Here is a 20,680-nt window from a genome sequence, read left to right as displayed (position 1 = left end):
TTTAAATGAAAGCACCCAAGCTTAGAAAATTCAGTGCCTGTAAAAATAAGATCATAGATTTTAATACTGGAAAGGTCTGATGAGGTAAATCTTCCAGTCCAGTCTTCCATTTTACAAATGAAGAAGCTGAAGCCCAGAGAGAGAGAAAAGGGATTTGGTGAAGGTCATATCAACATTAAGTAGCAGAACCAGGTTGGAACCCAGGTTTTCTGATTCCAAATTCTAGGCTTTTTTTTTTTATTTTTTTTTAGGTTTTGGCAAGGCAAATGGGGTTAAGTGGCTTGCCCAAGGCCACACAGCTAGGTAATTATTAAGTGTCTGAGGTCATATTTGAACTCAAGTACTCCGGACTCCAGGGCCGGTGCTCTATCTACTGTACCACCTAGCCACCTCAATTCTATGCTTTTTAAACTATTATTTTAACTATTCATCTTCTATTATTAATTAACTGATTAATTCAACAATTTATTGTTCATTTTTTGAAATAAAAAATTTTGAAAAACTTTTATTGAAAAACCTTTCTTTCCCCCTGGCCCCCAATAAATTTACCCTATATTCCTTAACTTGCATTGTTCTTTTTTATTTGTATCTGATTCTTTGTGACCCCTTCTGGGGTTGTAGTTCAGGGTTTGTTTTTTTTTGGCAAAGATACTGAAGTGGTTTTCCAGTTCCTTTTTCAGCTCATTTTACAGAAGAGGAAACTGATTCAAAAAAAAGAGATAAATAACTTGAAGATTGCTTGTGTCTAAGGCCAGATCTGAACTCAGGAAGATGAGTCTTCCTGACTAAAGGCCTTGCACTCTATTCCCTTTGCCTATATCCCACTTCCTATTCCCATAATTTATGACTCCAGTGACAGCTTAGATACAGTATCAGGATATGGTTCACAAAGTGACTGCAAGGTGGGGCTGAAGACCTGGCCCTTGTTCAAGCCCAAGTTACAGGGCCAATTCCATTAGTCAGTGATGGCTGCCTTTTTTTTTTTAAGCCCTACCCTCACATGAATGAAGCTAGAAAAAACATTTGACCACAATCTTGATGTGATTTAACCCTCAAAAGTTTACTGGGCTAGATTCATTCTGGTTTTCATTTTTTCACTCTTTCTTCAGGTATATGGATAGCTTATAACTAGGGTTTCCTTTCAATGTTAACTCTCCATGACTTTCCCTTCTTTTTTTAAAATTCAATTCCACCAACAATTATTTATTAAATACTTGATCACAAAGCATAATGTTTGGAACTGGGGTTAAAGGGTGAATATAAAAATGAAATAATATACAGTCCTTGCCCTCAAAGAGCTTATATTCTCCCAAGTGGATACACAACCTGTAGAAAAATAAATACAAGTAAATACAAATTAATTTTAAGAGGGAAGGGAAACTACTAACTGGGAGAGGGGGGTAGGTAGAAGGTGGCCATGAATCCCAAGGAGGGAACACCAGAGCTATGTGCCTAGGAAGAAGATAGAGATTTGAGGGTTAGGGAAATGGGAGAGAGGATTGGGAGGGAGGGTCACTCACCCTTATAAAAATACTTTATTTTTATGTGTCTTCTTTACAAAACTTACAACTACAAGAGAAATGCTTCCAAGAGCTTTCTTGATTTCTGTTAAAAGCTTAGTACTTTTGGGTAATTTTAAAGTCTCTTGAAACCTCTTAAAATTCTGACTCCAAAAAGCTAATCCATCTAATGCTAAATTTTAATATACTAAATAAAACCTCTTGGTTTTTTTGCTTCCAAACTTTACAGTCTTTTGGTAACCTTCCAGCAGAATGGACAAATTCAAAGAGGAGAAGAGCTGGATCAGGTACACCTAGTGCTGAGTTTGTTTTGCTGATAGAGGGAGGTAGTAGTAGCTTCAGGCACATCTTGATCCATAAAAACAAGTTAAGATGGGTGGAAACTGATCAGATTTTAGGATAAAGAGCCTTTGGGATAAAGGCTGAGATGAGTTTCCTGAGAAATTGTGACTGCCAGAGGAATAGATTATGTTACACTTGGCAATTATTTACCTCCCTTGTTTACAAAGAACTCCCCTGACAAGAACCTTAGGTGTGGAGTGAAAGTATCATCATCCTTATTTTACATGTAAGGAAACATGCCTGGCCACAGATAGATACCCATCTTTTTTCTGGACACCATGTATTCCAGAGGTTTGTGAACAAGTTTTCCTGGTTCATATCACCCAGTGAAGAGCTCTGAATGGGTAGGTGAGTTTTTAACACACACAGTTTAAAAAGAAGACAAGTCTCATGGAACTCACCATTCATAAAGAAGGTAGGAAAGAATGACAGCCATACCTTGAGTCTGGTATTTGAGGGTGGTCAGAAGAGGCATCAGGTGGTATGGGAGATGGAGTGCTGTCCCTGGAGTCAAGAAGATTCATCTTCCTGAGTTCAAATCTGGTCTTACTAGCTGTATGACAAGTGACTTTTTTTTTTTTTTTAGATTTTTCAAGGCAATGGGGTTAAGTGGGCTTGCCCAAGGCCACACAGCTAGGTAATTATTAAGTGTCTGAGGTCGGATTTGAACTCAGGTACTCCTGACTCCAAGGCCCTATCCCCTATCCCCTGAGCCACCTAGCCACCCTCTCAATCTTTTTTTGTATGCAATCTCACTGACCTTCAGTTTCCTGATCTGTTCAATTAGAGGGCTTCCAGATCCAAGTTCTCTAAGTCTTACTTCTGGCTTTTTAACTGCCAGTTATTTGCCCAGCATCCCATCATAGTCAATTTTTTTTGTCATCCGAATAATCCTTAAAACTCCAAACTAAGACTGAGCTGATGGATTAGTCAGGTAATCAATCAATCAACAAGCTTTTTTTTTTAAAGCAGCAACCATGTGGCAATCACTGTAATATGAACTGGACATATAAAGACAAGGAGTTTACAATCTATCATAGGTTTAAAAGTTTTTAAATAGTATTTTATATTTTCCAATTACATGGAAAGGCAATTTTTAATATTCATTTAAAAATTTTTTTTGAGTTCCAAATTTTCTTCCCCCCTAATAAATTTTCCAAACACTTTCAAATCTAATACCTTATTTATATCACAACAACAAAATGGTATAAATGTGGAAATTATTACTCTCCTTATAAATATTCTTCTTCCTGATAAATTTATTTTCCTGATAAATGTGGAAATTGAGATCCAAAAATGCAAGAGATTTGCTTCAAGCCTATCAGCTGGTTAGTGAAAGAGAGAAAACCAATAATCTAAGTCTGCTGGCTCCTTGAATGGGGCAGGAAATCTCCAGTTCTGGGTTCAATTGTATCTGGTTCTCTAGGTAATATTGTTCTGATCATGGCAGTTTCAGGTAGAAAATAATTTTTGGTAGATTGGTATTACTATCACTTTCATAGAGAATCTTCTATAATTTTGAGGGAAAAGAAAAGTCTGAAGAACTCAAAGGTCACTGGATAGGTAATAATTTTCTGAAACTCACAGTCAGATGAATTGTAGGGTGGGAAAAGAGCAGTTAACTAACACTTTAAAATATGGCCTGCCTCTCTCTTTACTATTCTTTCTCTCCTTCCTCTTGCCCTTCCTTCTTATGCTTCTTCTTTGATTTCTGATAGGATTAAAATATAAAATTGAAAAACTGTGCATTTCCAAATACTGAAAAATTAGTAAGTGAATCAATAAAAACTTATTAAATAATCTACTGTGTGTTGTACTCTGAGGATATATGCATGGGATGGTGTTTATAGAGAAGGATTTACAAAGCAAATAAATTAGAGATTATAGGTTTTATATCAGATTATTCACTATCATGGGGAGGAAGGTAGAAAAATGTGGAATTCAAAAGCTTACAAAAAAGAAGAATGTTGAACACTATCTTTGCATGTAATTGAAAAGATAAAATAATATTTAACAAATTATAAATTTATGCCATCTTCTTCACACTCCCTACCCCATTTGTCATTTTAGGTCATTCTAGCAAAATTAAAAAAGAAAAATGATAGATGCAAGACCACTAGAGAAATCCAGAGATTCTCTATTGATTTTCACTAATGTTTCTTACTATACTATCCCTTCATAAGAATAAACTTTCAAAGGTCGCAATGCATATTACCCCATACAATTTTTAATACTCTCCATTTCAATGCTTCACAAAGCTAGAAAGGACCTCAGTGGTTATCTAGCTATCCCAAACCCCTCATTTTGCAGATGAGAAAACAGATTCATGTACACACAGGTAATAAGTCCCAGGTTGATCTAATTGTCAAGTCAAGGGGTTCTCCATGCTTTATGATATTCAGGTTATTTAATATACTACTGAAGTTCTTAATATACTATTGAAGCTCAAATAATGTAACCTTGAAAAATAGGAGCTATCCCCACCACACTAATACAATTCTTCATGCTCAAATAACTGATAACCTAATAGCCAGATCTAGTAGTCTTTTTCTCCCTTCATTCATTCAACATGCAATTATTAAGTATTTATTATGTGCAAAGTACTCTATTAGGATCTAGGGGATACAAAAAATAAGAGAGTCCCTTCAAAAAGCTTACGTTCTCCTAAAGAGAATTCTCCACATAATCTATATGAGATTGCTTTCTGTCAGGGAAAGGGGGAAGGAAGGAAGGGAAAGAGAAAAATGTGAAACTCAAAACCTTACAAAAAATGAGAGATGTTGAGTAGGAGAGATGACAAGACAGCAAATGATTAGATATGAGAGAATGAAGGAAATAAGGGTTCCATCAAGGTTAACTCTTGGTTTGTAACCCTGATAACTGAATGAATTATGGTAGCTTCAACAGAAATAGAGACATTTGGTAGTAATAATAACTAAAATAATATAACACTTTAAGGTTTGCAAGGCACTTTACAAATATTGTTTCTTCTTTCACAACATGACTAATATAGATATATGTTTAACAGTTATACTCACATAATCTATATTAGACTGCTTTCTGTCAGGGAAAGGGGGAAGGAAGGAAGGGAGAGAGAAAAATGTGAAACTCAAAACCTTACAAAAATGATTATTGAAAACTATCTCTGCATGTATTTGGAAGAATAAATAAGTAAAATATTTAAAAACAACAACAAATATCTTGTTTTATCCTCAAAGCCACCCTAGGAGATAAATGCTATTATTATCCTCTTTACAGATAAGGAAACTGAGGCAGACAGAAATTAAGTAACTTGCCCAGTCACACAGTTAGTAAATGAGTCGGGCTGAATTTGTACTCCAGTGCTCCATGCATTGTGCTACCCTGCTGCCCATTATACATTTAATATAGCTAAGCAAGTACAAGATAAGTTGAAGAAAAAGAAAGTACTAAGGGGATCAGGAGAAGCTTCCCATAAGACTTCAACACTTGAGCTGAAACTTGAAGTTCAAGTTAAGGTTTCTAAGAGGTGGAAACAGCAGTGTCCTGGAGTCAGCCTGAGCCAGCTAGAGCCCATTGTTAAAATTTCAGTATATGCATTTATTTACACCTTGCAAACAGGCAAACTACAAATCAGGACTTGATTAATTGTCTTATTGATTGTCTAGATTTAAGAAAGTCATGGAGGGGCAGCTAGGTGGCGTAGTGGATAAAGCACCGGCCCTGGAGTCAGGAGTACCTGGGTTCAAATCTGGCCTCAGACACTTAATAATTGCCTAGCTGTGTGGCCTTGGGCAAGCCACTTAACCCTGTTTGCCTTACAAAAAAAAAAGAAAAAGAAATAAGAAAGTCATGGAGAAATGTTAAATTAAACTTAAAAGTTAGAGTAAATTTACTAATAAATCATATCCCATCCCCCCCATTACCAGAATATATGTGAATATAAGTAGATTTAGGAATAATCTCTGCAGTCATAGAGATAAGAGGTGGGATGAGAGTCTAAAGAGATGGGTTGAAGACTGACTCTGAAGGGCTATATATAATACCAGAGGTAATAGGAATCATGAAGATTGTTGAGTAGGTAAATTATAGTTAGATCTGTTTAAGGGGATTATTTTGTCAGTGGGAGTGGAAGGAAATGGAAGCAGGGAAACAATTAGGAAGCTATTGTAATAGTTTGGGTAATAAAGGATAGAAATAAAGTAGTAGATGATTCAGTGAGGAAAATGGGACAGAAATGAGGGATGTTGAGTAGGAGAGATGACAAGACAGCAAATGATTAGATATGGGAGAATGGAGGAAATAAGGATTCCATTAAGGTTAACTCTTGGTTTGTAACCCTGATAACTGAATGAATTGTGGTAGCTTCAACAGAAATAGGGATATTTGGTAGGCAAGAGTTGTGGGAAAAGATAATGATTTTTTTTAAAAATATATTTTAATCACTTTACATTCTTTAGGACTCTATTCTTACCAAGTACTCTCTTATTTGGTTTCAGTTACTGATCTCTTAGTTCTTTTTCTAGCTAACTCTTGGTCTTCTAAAATGACTACTTCTCTTCTTCCTGACCTTTTAGCTCAAATTATTATCCATCTTAGAACTGAGCCTTACAATTACATAGTCAATACCTAGATTAATTACCATAATAGAGGCTCTTCTGCAATAGATTTCAATTGTTTCAACTGTGTCTGATTCTTTTTTTTTTAGGGTTTTTTTTGGTAAGGCAAACAGGGTTAAGTGGCTTGCCCAAGGCCACACAGCTAGGCAATTATTAAGTGTCTGAGGCCAGATTTGAACCCAGGTACTCCTGACTCCAGGGCCAGTGCTTTATCCACTACGCCACCTAGCCACCCTTGTGTCTAATTCTTTATGACACCATTTGAGGGTTTTCTTGGCAAAAATACAGGAGTGATTTTCTTTTCCAGTTCATTTTATAGATGAGGAAACTGAGGCAAACAGGCTTGCCCAGGGTCACACACAACAGCTAATAAGTGAGATCACATTTGAACTTATGTTGTGTACAATGTTCTCTAGGTTCTGCTGCCTTCTCTCAGCATCAGTTCATGTAATTCTTTCCATGCTTCTCTAGAATCCAACCATTTATGGTTTCTTATAAAACAATAGTACTCCCTAACATTTATATATACCATAACTTGTTCAGCAATTCCCCAATTGATGGACATACCCTAAGTGTCTCTAACTGCTATAAATATTTTTTAATATATGGGACTTTTCCCATTTTTTATGATTTCTTCTGCTTTTGGCCTAGGATTGGTATTGCTGGGTCAAAGCGTATGATTCAGTTTTACTGCTCTTTGGGCATAGTTTCATATTGCTCTCCAGAATGGTTGAATTAGTTCACAACTCCACCAATAATGCATTAATGTCCCAATTCTCCCACAACTTCTCTAACATTGATCTTAAGAATAATATTTTTAAAGTCATAAAATACATAGGATGACAAAGAAATCCAAAGGTTAATGAAAATAAAGATGTACTTTTCTTTCTATTTAAGTTCTTGAAATTTATGGCAAGAGAAAAGAGAGATTACTCAGAGTTTGTGTGTATGTGTTCCTGGATTATGGCAGTCAATTAGAACAAGAGACCACACAAACCCATTGTCAGAGAGTTGTTGGGTTCTTGAACCAAGCTAGGGTCTTAAAGGACCATGTTGAAGAAAAATATTGCAGAAGTAGCCAAGAACCAGAAAAAAAGGTACTTTATAAGCCAGCACTTCCACTGTACTCCAGGCCTCAAGCGGGTAGAAGCTTCTGTTTTATCTAAACTTTGTTTCTCCCCACCACCTAGCATAAGGCTCCATAGTGTTAGATGACCAAGCTTTTTATTTTGTCATTGTCATTTTTGTCACTTAAAAACCCAGAAACATCCTGCCCTCACCATTTCAAATCAACAGCATTTAATTTCTTTCTCTCTTTGTGAGTCTTCTGATTTTCTTTGGTTGGTATAATAGCCTTCAAGAGAAATAAGGTTACAAAGTCCTACACTAGAGGTTACCTGTCTATCAAACTACATGGAGTAATTCTTTTAGTGGCCCATACATCTCACTGAGGATTCTGGATGATCAAGGAGAAGGTTAAAGTTAAAAAACAAAAATAAAAAGCCCAGAGCCTTTCTTCTGTCTCTCTTGGTGGTTGAGAGTTGAGGAAGAAGAGCTTAGAATTATAATTGCTTGGGGGAAAGAAAGCAAAGAGAAAGAACCAAGTCTTGAGTTTGTTCCCAAATATAGTGATTAATGGAATAGCAGCAGTAAGTTTCTATGGCCTCAGGTTGATTTTGAGAAGGAATGAGTTATTGGATGGAAACTGCAATGAGATGTTCATAGCATTTGAAAAAAACTTTTGCCTCCCTGGCTATGTAATTCCATGGCAGAGAAGAGTTGAGCAGTAAGGCTGTAATATAAATTCCCATTTTTCATGGGCTTTGGCTCTTAAGGGTATTTTGCCAGGGCACCTCCCTTCCCTTACTGCCCCCACCCCAAAGTTTTTATTTCTTTGGTGGAGAAATCTCAGATAAATGAAAACTTGGCAAGTGTTTGCTGATTGTCCCCACCCCCTTTCAGTTTCCCAGCCTGTGTTCAAATTAGTCACACACACACCTTTCTTTTCCTTATAGCTAAATTAAATTAATGGGAAATAATCAACAGCTGCTTCTCAAGATACACACACACACACACACACACACACACACACACACGTCACATTGCTATAAACCAACATTTTAGGATTAGAGAATGTGAAGTGCAATTCAGGAAAATAAAAACTAGATAGATGATTGATTTTTTTTGAACTGATTATAGGTCAAAAGTATATTTTTTTAAAGAAGCCTAATGGAGCACCAAAATGAAAAGTTGAAAAAGTATCTGTAATTGCATGATTTACTGTCATTTCTCTGAGAAATTATTTTCTACTGAGAATCCATAAAAAAGAAAAACCAAACTAGAGACACATTTAAGTAAAAATAAATTTAATGTTTTACTTAGAGAAATATAGAGTGTTTTAGTTTTAGTTTTTAAATTTAAGAACAGGAAGCAATTACATTTTAAAAATGCAATGAAAAATAAATTAATATCCATATTGGTTAGGGAAGGGGATGAAAGGAGAGAGTGAGAGAAAAGAAGAGTGTAATGAGACAGAGAAAGAAAAGGAAAGGAAACTATAGACAGAAGACAAGAAGAATAGACAAAATGGTAGGAGAAAAAAATATCAATATGGATTAAGGGAAAGGTTCATTAGTTCCTGAGACTTAGAGTATACCTAGACAGTAGATTTATATATTATTCCTTTAAAAATTGCTATTAGATGATAATCAGTCTGTTTTTTCACCTGCTAACAAGATGAAATTAAAACAGGTTGAAGGAAGTAGTAGAGTAGCATGGAAAGAGCCCCTGGTTCTAGAATCCTTTTCTGTAAGATGCTCATGCCCAGGGGCAGCTAGGTGGCACAGTGAATAGAGCACCTGCCCTGGAGTTAGGAGTACCTGAGTTCAAAACTGGCCTCAGATACTTAATAATTACCTAGCTGTGTGGTCTTAGGCAAGCCACTTAACCCCATTGCCTTGCAAAAAAAAGAAAACCAACTAAAAACAAAAAAAAAAGATGCTCATGCCCACACAAAATGTGTATGTTGATAAGGGTTGTCCAAAAGCAGCTCATGAGAGGCAATGATTGATAGCTCTCACTAGAGACCCATTTAGACCCAACCAAGGGGAGCTATGATTCTTACCTAGAGCAGATTAGGTGAAAGGGGACCAACTGGCCATTCTGTCTTCTAGCCTCTCCTCTCTGGATTAGAATTATATTTATCTACTACTTTATTTTTTAGGGTTTCTTTGTTTTTGTTTTTGTTTTAGCAAGGCAATGAGGTTAAGTGGTAATTATTAAGTGTTCCAGATGGGATTTGAATTTGGGTACTCCTGACTCCGGGGGGCCAGTACTCTATCCACTTCGCCACCTAGCCACCCCCTAGCTACTCCTTTAAATAGTGCTGTTCTAAGGGCACAGTTTTTAGGTTCAAAATAAAAAAAAATGGCTTCCCTGACCTCTCTCCCTTAATTGTGGACTACCCCAAACCTGGGCCAAAGTAGCACAGTAGATGGAACAGTGGATCTGGAGACAGGAAGACTTGGGTTCAAATCCAGCCTCACATATTTACCACCTGTGTGACCCTGGAAAGGTATTTAAGTCCTATTTGCCTTATTTTCTCCTCTGCAAATGAATGGCAGGGAATGAATGGCAGACCACTCCAGTATCTTTGCCAAGAAAGCTCATCAGGTCACAAAGAGTCAGACTCAATTGAACAATTCATCAACAAACTCCTTATAAAAAAGCAAAAAGTAAACAAATTTGATCAATTGTATCAGTTTACCAGATTAGAATATACCAGAAAACAAAAAGAGTGAATGATTTCTTTAGATGAGTGTGAAACAAGATCTCAGCTCAAAGATGTCCTAATCTCACCCATGGAGAAATTTAGTTGTTTTTTTTGTTTGTTTGTTTGTTTTTTAGTTTTTGCAAGGCAATGGGGTTAAGTGGCTTGCCCAAGGCCACACAGTTAGGTAATTATTAAATGTCTGAGGCCGGATTTGAAGGATTTGAACTCAGGTCCTCCTGACTCCAGGGCCAGTGCTCTATTCACTGCACCAACTAACTGCCCCCATGGAGAAATTTCTAGAAGTCTCTTGAAGCAAACCAGAAATCTGGGGCATGTAGAAGAGTCAGTTTCCCCCTACATGTCTGCAGCTTTCAAAATCTTTCTTTCCCTTCTTCCTTTCCTCCCCTTCTCTTTTCATTCTCTTTCCCTTTCATCCCCCCTTCTCTCTCCTTCCATCCTTTCTGTGTCTGTCTGCATCTGCACAAGTCTGGAGTTGGTCCTGAAGAGAGTCTTCCACAATATATGACTGTCAAAAACAATGTCTTCCCTCCCCAAAATTATCATTTAAACTCCTTTCTTCATCTATGCAGTTGCCACAGACAAAATGCCATAGCTTTGACTGGAAACCTTGGTTATATCTGTAAAATGAAGGACTTGGATTAGATGACCTGTGAGGTACCTTAGAGTTCTGGATGCATAAATTTTTGTATAAATAAAACTATAGTTAAAATTAAAAGAAAAGCAGGATCATTGGGAGAAATAATCTTCACGAAACTTTTTTCTAAAAAAAGATCTCATTTCTAAATTATATAGGGAAATGAGTCAAGTTTACAAGAATAAAAGCCATTTCCCAAATGATAAATGGTCAAATTATATGATTAGGTAGTTTTCAGAGAAAGGAATCCACCCTGTCAGTAGTCATATGAAAAAAATATTCTCAATCATTAATAAAGAATTGCAAATTAATACTTGAGATACACACTTCATACCCATCAGATTGACTAAGAAGACAAAAAGGCACTTTAGAGCCCTGTTAGTAGAACTATGAACTAGCCTAGCCCATCTAGAAAGCAATCTGGAACTATGCATAATCCCGTCTTGGACCTAAAATAATCAAAAAAGCATAAAAAGGAATATTTATAGCAGCTCTTTTATGGTGATAAGAAAATAGAAACTGAGGGGATACTTAACTCTTCAACAAATTAAGGTATGTGAATATGATTGTGGTGTAAGAAATGAGGAAAGAGATGATGTCAGAGAAACCTGGGAAGACTTATAAAATGGATAAAAATGAAATGAGCAGAACTAGATCAAATTATACAATTGACAACTATATATAATATATAATATATATATATGTATTATATAGAGACATCTCTCTTTTTCTCTGTACACACACATGCACACACACATATTCTGGGTCAGGAAGTTTAGACTTTAAGAAACAATTCCCACCATCCTAAGTCTAAATCCATTTATCTAAAGTGGGGATTTGTTTTACTTGACAATACATGCTTGTTATTCATAATTTTTTTGCTTTCTCAATGGGGGTGAGAGGAGGTAGGAGGAAAGGAATCTAGGCCCCCTATTCCAGCTGTGGAGAGAGCCTTCACCTCCCAGAAGCAGTCCCTGCCCAAGGACTGAGCTGGTGAAAGTGGTGAAGAAGGAAATAGAATCAGAACCATGCTGTCTTCTGAGGCAGAGCATTTACACAGAATCTGGCTCTACTTTATCCTGGCTTTGGGTTAAGAAGACTTCTGTTCAAATCTGCTCTCTTGATCTGGGGCAGTAGCACCCTCTTTGGACCTCAGCTTCCTTATCCCTAGAATCATACTAAAAACAGCGTTTTTAGCTGCAGTTTTTTACACTCTCCATGTTAAGCACAATGCTTAGCACAGTTAAGTACTTAATAAAACATTGTAAAAATTCAGTCGCTTATTGAAGTGGAATGGAGGAGCCTCAGCCAATGGCAAATAAGAAAAAGGGAGAAAAGTGAATGTTTCAGGGTCTCCCAGAAGAAAACCTAGAACACCCACCCCAAGATAATCTAAATTAGACCTCCCTATCTGAGATTAAATGTCAAATATCATACATTGGCCTAGCTAGATTCCTTTCCGCCCACCTCTTCTCACCCCCCATTGAGAAACGATCTTTATTATGTGCCTTAAAAAAACTAGAATGAGGGCACCGGCCCTGGAGTCAGGAGTCCCTGGGTTCAAATCCGGTCTCAGACACTTAATAATGACCTAGCTGTGTGGCCTTGGCCAAGCCACTTCACCCCATTGCCTTGTGAAAACTAAAAAACAACCAAAAAAACCTAGAAGGAAGCTCTCTGAGGCCCTTTGCTTAATCTGCTGCCCACTAAGGTTGTAAGCTTTATGCATGGCTTAAAAAAACTAGAATTTTAAATATTTATACAATTTCCAAAGCCCCAATTTAGAGAAGGGTCCCCATTGAATATCAGGAGTCCATTTCCCCCGTTTCCCGCTGGAGGGGTTTAGAAAGCCCGGGTCCTGAAAAATAAGGAGCCACAGCATTCCCGGCAACCACGTGGCCGGGGGCGATCGGAAGGCACCGCGCTACCCCCGGAGCGCAGAGCGCAGGCGCGCTCGATTTCTCGGCTCGCCACTGCTCGCGCCTGGAATGGGTGGAGCGCGGGGAACTCGGCGGTCGAGGCGTTGCGCCTGAAGGAGGCCCGGGCGCGCGCACGTAGGAAGGGGCTCGCCACCGTCGAGCATGCTCGTGGCCGCGGCCCCGCTCCCCGCCTTCTGCTCCACTGGCGCTTCGCCGTCGCGGGAAACGGCTGCCTTCGCTGCCCGTCGGCGGCCCGCTGCCCGGGAGGGATGTCGAGGAGCTCCAAGGCGGTGCTGGGCCTCTCTGTGGTGCTCACGGCGGGCACGGTTGTCGGCGTGCACCTTCGGCAGAAGCAGGACCAACAGGTCAGTACCACGTGACGCCCCTCCCCCCCGGCCCTGCGAGAGGCCGGGCCCCTCCGGCCGCGGCCGAGTGCGGCTGCGCGCCCCGGGCCCCGCCTCCACTTCCTTTTCCTCTTCGCGCGCTTCCCGCGCTCCCGCCGCCTTTCCGCTCCCGCTCCGGCCCCCCGAGCCCAGCCGCCGCCATCCTCGCTGTCGCTCTGCCGGCCGACGCCTCCCGCCCAGCTTCAGGATGGGCCGAGTCCCGGCCTCGCCGCGCCGCGGCTTCGGGGCGAAGCATGGGCCGGTAAGACCCCAAACGCGGCCTCCCCGGGAGGCTCGTCGCACGTGTTCGCGCCTGGGCGCTCCGGCAGGGCGGGCTGCCCCTGGGGGAGAGGCCTGGGCCCGGGCCCGGCAGGGCCTGCCCCTCGGGGTGTGAGGCTCCGCTGGCCTGGCGCTCCGGCCCGGGGCCGGGCCTCTCCGCTGCTCGCCGAAAAGAAGGCTTGCATGCTCCCTACCTGTGAGCAGGCCTAAGATTTCTCCCCCTGCACTTCTAGATTAGACGCCACTAGTTGCTTGGGTAAATACTCAAATGGCACATTCTCTTTTTTTTCTTTTTCTAGGTTTTTTGCAAGGCAATGGGTTCAGTGGCTTGCCCAGGGTCACACAGCTAGGTCATTATTAAGTGTCTGAGACCGGATTTCAACTCAGGTCCTCCTGACTCCAGGGCCGGTGCTTTGTCCACTGCACCACCTAGCCGCCCCTCAAATGGCACACTCTCAAAACTGTTCAATTTTAATAAAATTGAATGTATCTAAAGCTCCTAGATCAGTCTTTTAAAAATTTTCCTGCAGCATCTAGGGATAGGACTAGGAAATCCCAATACATTGAAAGTTTGCTCAGCAATTTATAGGGAAGGAACTATAACGCAAGTCATTGAAGATGCAAAGACAATGGAAACTAAGCTTTGCCTTAAGGGAGTTCTTTTGTGTGTGTGTATGGAGTAACTTGAAGAGTCAGTAATTTTCCTTTTATTTTGTTTTTGCAAGACAATGGGGTTAAGTGAGACTAAATTTTCAAGATAGGTTTGATGAATAAATGACTGAAGGAATGCTTACTAACCACCTATTCTCATTTTACTAATTTTTCAGAACTAGTGTTCTTCTCAAACTACTCTTTATTTGAACCATTGGTATTTATTTTATTTGTTTTTAGGTTTTTGCAAGGCAATGGGGTTAAGTGGCTTCCCCAAAGCCACACAGCTAGGTAATTATTAAGTGTCTGAGGCTGGATTTGAATTCAGGTCCTCCTGATTCCAGGGCCAGCCCTCTATCCACTGCACCACCTAGCCACCCCCAGGGATTTTTAATATCAAGATATCTATAAAGTCTATTAGAATCTTAAATTTTTCAGATGGAGAACACAAAAGGAGCTTGTTTTCAGGTCACAGGAAAAACTTCATTGCTGATTAATATCAGCTGCCCCATGTATTTATTTTATATATATAATTGAAACTTGTTATATGTACATATATTTATGTCTCTAGAGAACACATTAAACAAGTATGTATTAATACATAATATATACATACCAAGTATCTTCTCTTAGAATGAAAGCTGCTTGAGAGTACAAATAGTTAAGAGCAGCTATATGGCTCAGTGAATAGAAGGTGGATCCTGGAGTCTGAAAGAGAATGTGACCTCAGACACTTGATATTTACTAGCTGTGTGATCTTGGCCAAGTCACTGAATCTATTGCCTTGCAAAAAAAAAGAGAAAGAGAATAAAGGAATAGTTATGTCCCCAATGCCTAGCAGAGTGCTTGGCAAGTAGTAGGTGCTGAATAAATATTTGTTTGATTACATATGGACAGTTTTCAACTTGTAAATGTTGTCATTTTCTCTACATTTAATCAACAACAAAATGATTACCAGTAATGAGTTTTATAGGGTGTTCTTTTCCCCTTTTGGGGGGTGGGGATGTTAGTTTTGGTATCCTTTATTTTTTTGTTTTTGCAAGGCAGTGGGGTTAAGTGACTTGCCCAGAGTCACTGCTAGATAATCATTAAGTGTCTGAGGTCAGATTTTGAACTCAGGTCCTCCTGACTCTGGGGCCAGTGCTCTATTCACTGCACCACCTAGCTGCCCTGGTATCCTTTATTTCTTAGATAATTTTTTATATTTTTTTTCAACAATTTCACTTCAAGGAGGTTTTATTATACTTGATTCTTGCAATAAATAAAAATATTTTACCTCAATTTTGTTCAGTAATAAGTGAGAATTCATAACTGAATTGTTGGCACTCAGTTGTTCCTATAGTTAGAGCAGTATGCTTGCTGTTTGTTCTTATTCTGCTTTGCCCTGATTTTTAAAAAAATCCTAGCTAGTCTTATTCTTTATCTTCAATTAATAAAAATTATGAAAAAAAGTTTTGTTAAAATAAGTATAGTTGTGTTTGTTAAAACACAAGATGTATATGTGTTTATTTAAAAATATCCTGTATATTTGTAGTTTGGTGAATTAAAACACTATCTTAATTTGCACTTAGAAATTTGGAAGTCTGAAATGGATCTTAGTGACACTTAATGTTAAATAGATAAGAGTCAAATGTTCTTCTGGGTGTTATTTAAGTTTGTTCCTTGTATTTTAGAGGCTTCGAGAAGGAGTGCTCAGAGATATAGAGAGGCAAAATCGGAAAAAAGAAAATGTTCGTCTTTTGGAAGAACAGATTATTTTGACTGAGCATCTTGAAGCTGAAAGAAAGAAGATGTTATTGGCAAAGGGTTCACAAAAAACATGAACTTTGAAGTGAAGGAAATATTAATGAAACAGGATTAGGTTATTTTGGAATTTTATTATTTAGCTATGCCATGGCATAAGTTAAGTGATTGCTTCCACCAGTATATTTTTTCTGCTCTTTAAACATTCAGTTAAAGGAATAAAGCTTTATATCACTTGAGTTTTAAATCTGCCTTAAAAATTCCTTCTATTGAAGTGATTTTAATTGTGATCAGACACTTTTTAAGACAGTCACTTTTTATCTGTTATGAACAGTATTGACTGAGTAATACTATCCCGGGTTGTCATTGAAAACAAATAATCTTACTGACAAGAAAGGATGGATAATAACATCCATATTAGTGGGCTGATGAGTCGACATGATGATGATGCTACAAGAACATCCACATCTGAAGGTCTGGAGGAAGGTGAAGTGGAAGGTGAAACCCTCCTGATTGTTGAATCTGAGGATCAAGGCTCAGTGGACTTATCTCATGATCAAAGTGGAGATTCACTTAATAGTGATGAAGGGGATGTGTCTTGGATGGAAGAACAACTATCTTACTTCTGTGATAAATGCCAAAAATGGATATCAGCCAGTAAGAACTTAATATTTTTCTTTCATTTATTTTGTAGAGCTTAGTATTTTCTTTAATAAAAACACTGTAAATGAAATCTAAATATTGACTAAACAGGGCTAATTGTCAAGGAGATTTTCATAGTAATATAGTTCAAGTAATATCTAAGTGTAACTTTTCCTTGTTGCTAAAGTAGTTAAATATTGCTATTAAATCTTTTGGTAAGAATTGTTACACAAATCAGATAATCACACTTATTCAGTAATTAGGCATATCTCCATAATAGGGATTCTTCTGCTAGACTCTAGCATTTAGTGTCTTTAAATGGGACAAAAATTATGGTATAACCTAGCTTAAACCAAAATCAATGTCTTGAAATATTCAGGATTGTATATTGTTTGTAGATTCAGATTGGAAAGGGGCTTTGTCTTGTGTTTTGCCAGAATGAAGATTTTTTTTTAGCCTTTTCCTTTGAATTAATTACCGTCATTTTTGTTACTGTCATTTCTCTATGCCCCTTAAGAATCAAATTATATATCCTACTTCAAAATCTGGGGGGGGAAACATTGATATATCCTTGAACAAAACAAATTTTAGGAATGTTTTGCATTGAATAGAAAGTTTCCTTGTACATAATAAAATGTTTCCAGGTAAAGGGGTGTTATCATGGGCAGTACTGGCAGAGTTTAGATAGGATCAAAGGAACTAAGTAGGATAAAGTACTTGACTAGTTATATTGAAAAACTAAATTATGATTGTGTTTGTCTTTTACTTTGTAGGTCAGCTAAGGGAACAGCTAAGTTACCTCAAAGGTGATAACTTTTTTAGATTTACTTGTTCAGATTGTTCAGAGGATGGTAAAGAGCAATTTGAGAGGCTGAAATTGACATGGCAACAAGTAAGTAAAAATCTGTTAAGGAATGGTGACAGTAATAGCTCATGAAAATTTGGTTCATATTATGAAAATAAAATGATTAAAACAATTCTAGGTAATTGAGTCAATTTACTTGAGGAATTTTGGAGTTGTTTCATTTATAAAAAATGGTAAAACATGCATATTTTAACTGTTCTGACCTGTTTTTTCCTAGAAAACAAAAAGTTCATCTCTAAAGTTTCTTTTCACTTTTAAATCCTATGAAGCTACAATCTTCTTTGCCTTAAAAAGAATTATATTCACTATTATCTCCACAGTAGCTCTTAAAAGCCTTTTCTTCTCTTAAGTTCCCCCTGGATTCTTCCCCTCTCCTCTCTCTCCCATTCTTCATGAACTCTCTTCATGTTCCTTCTGCCATTGTTTTCTCTTTAACCCCTGACTCTAAAGACCTTAGTCCTTAGTCCTTAGGGGTTGATTAACCCCCCTACCTCTTCAAGGATCCCATTCTATCCTGTCTCCAGCAGATTGCCTCTATGTCATCCCCACACTATCACATTTCATTCTGTCCCATTCTTCTCTTCATTCTCTGTTTCCTACAAACATGCTCATGTATCTCCCATTCAAAAAAAAACACTGTCTTTCCATGTTGCTAATCGTCTTTCTATCTATCTCTTCTGCCCATGTGCCTAAACTCCTTCAAAAGGAGATACCTCCACAATCCAACTCCCTATGTTATTATTCCACTGAAACTACTCTTACTAGTGATCTCTTATTTGACAAATTCAGTGGCCTTTTTTCAGTCCTTATTCATTCTCCTTGACCTCTCTGCAGTTTGATGCTGTTGATCATCCCCTTTTCCTTGATACTTTCTTCCTTGGAAGAGAAGATTTTCTGGCAGGACTCTCCTCCTACTTCTCTTTTTTTTTTATTGAACACCTTTCAGTCACCTTTGGATCCTTTTCCAAATCATGCCCTGGAATCATGGATTTCCCCCCTTTCCGGTTATGTTCTAATTCCTTTCCCTTATCTATACTACTTTATTTGGTGGTCTACCCATCCTGCCCACAGTCTTTTGTGACCTCCAGTCTTACATCTCCACCTGCCTTTCAGGATGTCCAGTAGATATTTTAAAAATACTCAACATGTCTAAAACAGAATTCATTATCTCCACCCCTTATAATTCCTCTATTATTATAGAGGGTAACACCGTCTTCCTGGTTCCTCACAACCTTGGAGTCATCTGGATTCCTCACTATTTCAACAACAGCCCCCCCCCCAACTGTTACCAAGGTTTGTCTTTTCTCCTCTATAATATAAGAATATACCTACCTTCTCTTGACTCTGGTGCAGGCCCTCATCACCTCAGACCATTGACATTGCAATAATCTATGAGTCTGCCTAGCTCCCCTGCTCCTCTCCATCCCCCATTTAGCTACTTAAAATGATTTTCTTAAAATTTAAGTCTGTGTCACCTGACCATGTGGCTCCCTATCACCCCAAGGCTCAGATAGGGGAGTTATCTTGTGTTTTACCAGAATGAAAAACTTTTTAGCCTTTTCCCTTTAATTACTGTAATCTTTGTTACTATCACTTCTCTAGACCCCTTAAGAATCAAATTATATATTCTTCAAAATCTGGGGGAAAACATAAAACCTTGAACAAAATAAATTTTAGGAATGTTTTACATTAAATAGAAAGTTTTACTTGCACATAATGTTTGTTTAAAAATTAAAAAAATTCATTCTTTTGTGGCATTCAGAGCCCTTGATAATATTGTAGCATCCTCCTGCCTATTCTCTGCCACATATTCTTTAGTCTTCCAGGGACAAGATAATCCATCTCTTGGTTCTGAGTTTATGCTCCACCTAGAACACTTTGCCTCCTCAATCTCTGTCTACCAACTTAGTTTTTGTAAGTCTGAACAATAATCCTTCTTTCTGCTTGTCTTCTCTAGTCTCTTGCTTTCCTCCTGTTCATTATTTCCTATTCCGATAGCTTGTTGCATATTTTTGTTGTCTCCCTCAATAGATTGTAAATCCCAAAAGGACTGGGACTGTCATTTACCTCTTTTTTGTATCCCCAGTACTTAGTTCTTTGCAGACACTTAATAGGTTCTGAATGAATGTTAATTGATTGAACTATGTAAAAGGTATACTCTTCTATTTTTTTCTATTTTTTTAAAGTTTTTGCAGGGCAAATGGGGTTAAGTGACTTGCCCAAGGCCACACAGCTAGGTAATTATTAAGTGTCTGAGGCCGGATTTGAACTCAGGTACTCCTGACTCCAGGGCCAGTGCTCTATCCACTGCGCCACCTAGCCACCCAAAGGTATACTCTTAAAAATATAAATACTTCAATTTCTCATGTAAATGCCACCTTGTGATTTCAATGAAAATCTGGTTGGTATTTTTCTGACTACTATTCAAAAAACAAATTTTCTGTTTTAGAAAGAAATTGATGAATAAAAAAATATGGTAACTTGTTATTATAAATATGATTACATTACCAGTCAAATTCTTATATTGAAGATATTTATATTTCACTTATAACTTACATTTTATAAACATCAGTTGCCATAGAAAAGTATAGACAACAAAGAAAGCCCATATATTATATTCATGATGTGTAGGTAGTGTCAACAAAATTGTAGTTTGTACTTCTTTCTGTCTACCTGGGTTCTGCTATACTTTTCCATGAACTCTTTTAAATTTTCCACAGAAGAATCCACCTAACATCTGAATGCCTTCCTTGTTAATCGAAATTTTCAAAATCCCTATAAAAACTTAACAGCAGGACATTGTTTTCTTTGAAAACATTTTCTTTAATTTTCCAACTACATGCAATAGTAGTTTTCAACAATCATATTTTTCCAAGGTTTTGCTTTTGACTTTTTTCTCCTTCCCTTTGTTTCCCTCTCCCCCTGTTAGAAAGCAAATCTGTAAATTCTATTTATGTAAAACTTAGAATGTAGACCTGGAAGAAGTCTTAATGATTTAGTTCACACCCAACTTTTTTTGATGCAGAAACTCTAGAGAAGGGTTAAGTGACTTGCCTAAGGTATTATGGGTAGCGGAAAGAAGCAAATTCTATTTATGTAAAACTTAGAATGTAGACCTGGAAGAAGTCTTAATGATTTAGTTCACACCCAACTTTTTTTGATGCAGAAACTCTAGAGAAGGGTTAAGTGACTTGCCTAAGGTATTATGGGTAGCGGAAAGAAGCAGGACTAATCATAATCAATCCATTTAAATTAGACTTTTGCCTTCCTGGAGGTTGAAATAGCAACTAACTTTTTTGTTTTTGTTTTTT

General features: G+C 37.9%; 3 protein-coding genes across 4 annotated transcripts in view; 2 read left to right on the top strand and 1 right to left on the bottom strand.

Moving 5' to 3' along the window:
* The window catches only part of LOC141518628 (uncharacterized), a 109,868-nt gene extending 96,898 nt beyond the window's left edge, over positions 1-12,970 (bottom strand). The window contains exon 1 of the mRNA XM_074230849.1: positions 12,816-12,970. Coding sequence (XP_074086950.1) covers positions 12,816-12,970 — 155 coding nt within the window. The remainder of the gene's footprint in view (positions 1-12,815) is intronic.
* Positions 12,971-12,973: 3 nt separating this feature from the next.
* PET117 (PET117 cytochrome c oxidase chaperone) lies at positions 12,974-15,943 on the top strand. The gene is made up of 2 exons (XM_074209377.1): positions 12,974-13,171; positions 15,793-15,943. The coding sequence occupies exons 1-2, from the start codon at positions 13,076-13,078 to the stop codon at positions 15,940-15,942; spliced, it is 246 nt and encodes an 81-aa protein (XP_074065478.1). The 5' UTR covers positions 12,974-13,075; the 3' UTR covers position 15,943.
* A 316-nt stretch (positions 15,944-16,259) lies between these two features.
* KAT14 (lysine acetyltransferase 14) overlaps positions 16,260-20,680 on the top strand; it is a 38,309-nt gene continuing 33,888 nt past the window's right edge. For both annotated transcript variants that reach the window (XR_012473353.1, XM_074209376.1), the window contains exons 1-2: positions 16,260-16,519; positions 17,278-17,396. Coding sequence is in view for 1 of the 2 variants with exons in the window: in XM_074209376.1 (XP_074065477.1) it covers positions 16,261-16,519; positions 17,278-17,396 (378 nt within the window). In the remaining variant the exon portion in view is untranslated. The remainder of the gene's footprint in view (positions 16,520-17,277; positions 17,397-20,680) is intronic.

The sequence above is a fragment of the Macrotis lagotis genome, chromosome 1, assembly GCF_037893015.1.
Source record: "Macrotis lagotis isolate mMagLag1 chromosome 1, bilby.v1.9.chrom.fasta, whole genome shotgun sequence".
Taxonomy (NCBI): domain Eukaryota; kingdom Metazoa; phylum Chordata; class Mammalia; order Peramelemorphia; family Peramelidae; genus Macrotis; species Macrotis lagotis.
The sequence above is the reverse complement of the archived record's forward strand: the minus strand, read 5'-3'. Positions and strand labels throughout refer to the sequence as shown.